The sequence below is a fragment of the Postia placenta genome, assembly GCF_002117355.1.
Source record: "Postia placenta MAD-698-R-SB12 unplaced genomic scaffold POSPLAscaffold_145, whole genome shotgun sequence".
Lineage (NCBI taxonomy): Eukaryota > Fungi > Basidiomycota > Agaricomycetes > Polyporales > Adustoporiaceae > Rhodonia > Rhodonia placenta.
The window spans coordinates 1-3,387 of record NW_020169976.1 but is presented as its reverse complement, the minus strand read 5'-3'; the positions used below and the strand labels follow the sequence as shown (position 1 = coordinate 3,387).

The following is a 3,387-nucleotide window of genomic DNA, read 5'->3' as shown; positions in this document are numbered from 1 at the left end:
CTTAGAGCTTCCGGCCGCTGGTGGCTCAGCGTCATCGGCCTCGCCCATAGGGACGTCACTAAGGGGTGCTTGGGAGACGATTAGAAAAGCAAGAACAGCAAGGGAGAGGGACTTACATTCAGACCGTTGCTGTGATTGCGTGTCGACAGAGGCAGACGGGATGGGCTCAACATCGTCTTGGACCGCCTGAAACAAAGAGGTTAGTGATACGCGGCCAAAAAGGAACAAAGAAATACTTACCGCATCTAAAGTAAACTTCTCCAAAGCATCGTTGAGGGTCCCCGAGACCGCTGAGGTAGATGTTGACTCCTCTCTTGGTTCAAAGAGCAACCTTCGCGTACGTGTCTCGTCGTCTGTAGACTCTGCTGAAATGTCGATGTCTGACTCATGAGCATACGTTGAGAGCGGCTCGAATCTGCTCCCGGTAGCACCCTTGGGCGGGGAGCGGACTTTCTGTGCAGAGATGTCTTCGTCGTCTTCTGCATCGGACAGGACCACTTTCCTGGCTCGACGGGAGCCAGAAGCAGACGGGGCTTGACTAGACTGGGCTTGCACAGCGGCCAGCTTCTTGCGCTCCCTCATCTCGCGTTGACGCTCCCGCTTGTCGCGCTTTGCCACTTGGGCCTCCTGCTGCTCCTCGTGCTCCCGTTCGCGCTGCTCCTTCTCGCGCTGAGCATCGAGGCGCTCCTGCTGTTCGAGCTGCTTCTTCGCCGCTCTCGCCGCCTCACGCTTTGCCTTGGCACTCTGCTTGGGCTGAGGCTCGGGATCTGCCTGTTGTTGCCCGGCTGAGGAGAAGTCTTCAGCCAAGAATGGGACGTTGGACTTAGCAGATGCGGATCCGCTTGCGCCTTGAACATCCGGCAGCTCCTGGGGTTCCTCTTCATGCGTCAAGTCCTTGTCTCCCACGTCGAGATCGTATTTAGGGTCGAACACGCGCCCTGTGCACAGTGAGCTGAAGAGTACTGGGGTTTGTGATGAGTACACTCACTGAGGGCACGACTGGAGCCCATAAACGCATTGTGCATGATCGACTTGTCGAATGATATGTTGTTCAGGAACACGTCGGAAGTGTTCCTGGCGATCAGACGATACACATGGACTAGCTTTAACTGTCGTTGGCGCCAGAGTCTGCCGATCAGTTGGCTGTCATCCTGCGCAGACCAGAGGGTATCCTGGAGACGACATGAGCGAGTAGCACAAATACAGGAGACGACTTACAATGATGATCAAAATGTTGGCACACGCGATGTTAAACCCGACCGCGCCGACGTTGCTGAGGACCAGGACACGAACCCCCTTTGCATCGGACTGCATGAACTTGCGCAGGGCTTCGGCACGTTGACGGCCGCTCATGGTGCCGGTGAGGGTCTCGTACTCGATACCGTACATCTGCAGGATCTGGAACGCAATGAGGGATATGACACGTAGGACGACGCGAGCAGGATGTACTTACTTTGAGGAGGGGGTCGAAACACGAGGGAAACGCGACATAGACGACGATTTTGTCTGGCTTGCTGTGAGCATCGCGCGGATCAGGCTGGGCGTCGGGATCGGGGGCAAGATTGTTCGCAGGGCGTTCTTCATAGGCCGCAGGTTCATCACTAGAGGTGTCAGAGCTGGGCGACTGCGGACGCGGTGGATCCTCCACGGGCACGCTGACGAGTGGCGGGCGGGCGTCTTGCTCCAAATGGTACTTCAATATGGTGATAAGTGCGGAGATCTTGGCCGTGGCTATGGCCTCCCACTCCTCACGTGAGGTTGGCAGGGTCCACTTGTATTCCGCATTACAGCTTGGATGGAGGAGTGCGCGACGCACGGAGAGATAGAACGACTAGAGAACACGCTCGGTCAGTAAGTCATGTTTGTGACTACAATGAAGGCGTGCGTCTTGGACGCATGCGCGCGGAGAGCTCGCTGGGCGCTATGGCGCATGAAGAGGTGCGCGTCAAGGATGCCCTGGTGCCTTGCAAACGAGGACGAGAGCACGGGCGTGCGTCCAAGACGCACGCGCGGTGTGCCGGCGTCTTCAGCCCGCATCCTGCCTCTAGGGTGGTGGGCTAGACGTGGCCCCACAAGGGCGTGCGTCCGAGACGCACGCACGGTGTGCCGGCGTCTTCAGCCCACATCCTGCCTCCAGGGTGGTGGGCTAGACGTGGCCCCACACGCGCGTGCGTCCAGGACGCACGCGCGGTGTGCAGCGGTCTACAATGAAATGCGACTCACTTTTCCGCTGTTGTAGGCGATAGAACCGCCTGGGTTGAGTTCCGCGGCCTCGTTAGCGATGGTGTCCAGGTTCTTGTACTCTTCGCCGGTCAACTTGAGCATAAGGATGTGTTCCGCGTAAGGGGGAAGGCCCGAAATCGCCTTGCCCTCCCAGTCGAGGGAACCGAGCGTGCGGCGTACAACATAACCGTCGTATTTTGCGCGAACGTCCACCATCATGGCGTCGACAACCTTCGAGAAGCCGTTCTCCAGGGCGTCGTCCTCGACGCTCAAGCCATGGACGACGCGAGTCACCACTTTCATCGCGCTGCCGCTGTGTTTCGCACTGGCGCGATCGTTGCGCATAGCCGTCGCGAGTTGGGAACGCCACTGGTAAAGCTCCTTGTCATGTTGTGGCTCATCGAACGCAGGGATGCCGAGCATGCACCCGATGAACCACAAGTCCTACGGTGAACTCAGTCATTGAGGTACCTAAAGCCAAAATGACGGCTTACCGTGGCCTTCGTCATCACTGGCGTCGCCGTCAACGCCACCATCGTCTCGCTCTGGATACGGAGCTGGCGCGCCGCTGTGTATATCGTGTTCAAGGTTCGCACGACGTGCGACTCATCCAGCGCAAAAACTCCGAATTTGTGCCCGTACAGGGTGCTTGCGCGATATCTGCCCTTCTCGCGCACGTCTCCGTGTTTCCGCGCGTCCCGCATCTTCTTATCGGCAAGGCGAAACGCCACTTCACTGTCTGAGCTCATGGCCTATGGCTATGTAAGTAGGCGCACCAATATGAGCCTATAATAAACTCACCGTATGCGTCGCCAAAATAATACGACGCGAGGGCGAGTGATGCGACTTCGCATACACGTCGTCCCACCACTTGGACCGCGACTTGTGCGTCCCTGTGTAAGGGAGGAGATCCACCCATCCCTGCTGTACGTACCGTCGAATCTCTGTCTGCCATTGGGGATGGAGGGCCGCTGGCATGCATATCACCATGGGGAGGTCTGGAAGGTTTGACTCCCCCCCCTTGTATTTCACATCTCCTGGAAGCAGTTTAGTGTTGTGAGTCCCGCATGAAGGCGTAAACACTTACGCCATTTCCCCGGGAAATGGCCATGTTCGTCGAAGTATTGCCGCATGTAATCGTAGTACAGGCAGAAGGCGACGGCC

The 3,387-nt window shown here is 57.6% G+C and overlaps 1 protein-coding gene across 1 annotated transcript; it reads right to left on the bottom strand.

Annotated features, from left to right (window-relative positions):
- POSPLADRAFT_1114495 (hypothetical protein) lies at positions 1-2,972 on the bottom strand (the record flags this gene model as incomplete). The annotated part of the gene is made up of 8 exons (XM_024483436.1): positions 1-68; positions 117-186; positions 241-362; positions 989-1,172; positions 1,219-1,398; positions 1,454-1,831; positions 2,224-2,667; positions 2,718-2,972. Coding segments are annotated over 8 exons (1,701 nt in total), but the record flags the coding sequence as incomplete, so codon positions are not given.
- Between the last annotated feature and the right edge of the window lie 415 nt (positions 2,973-3,387).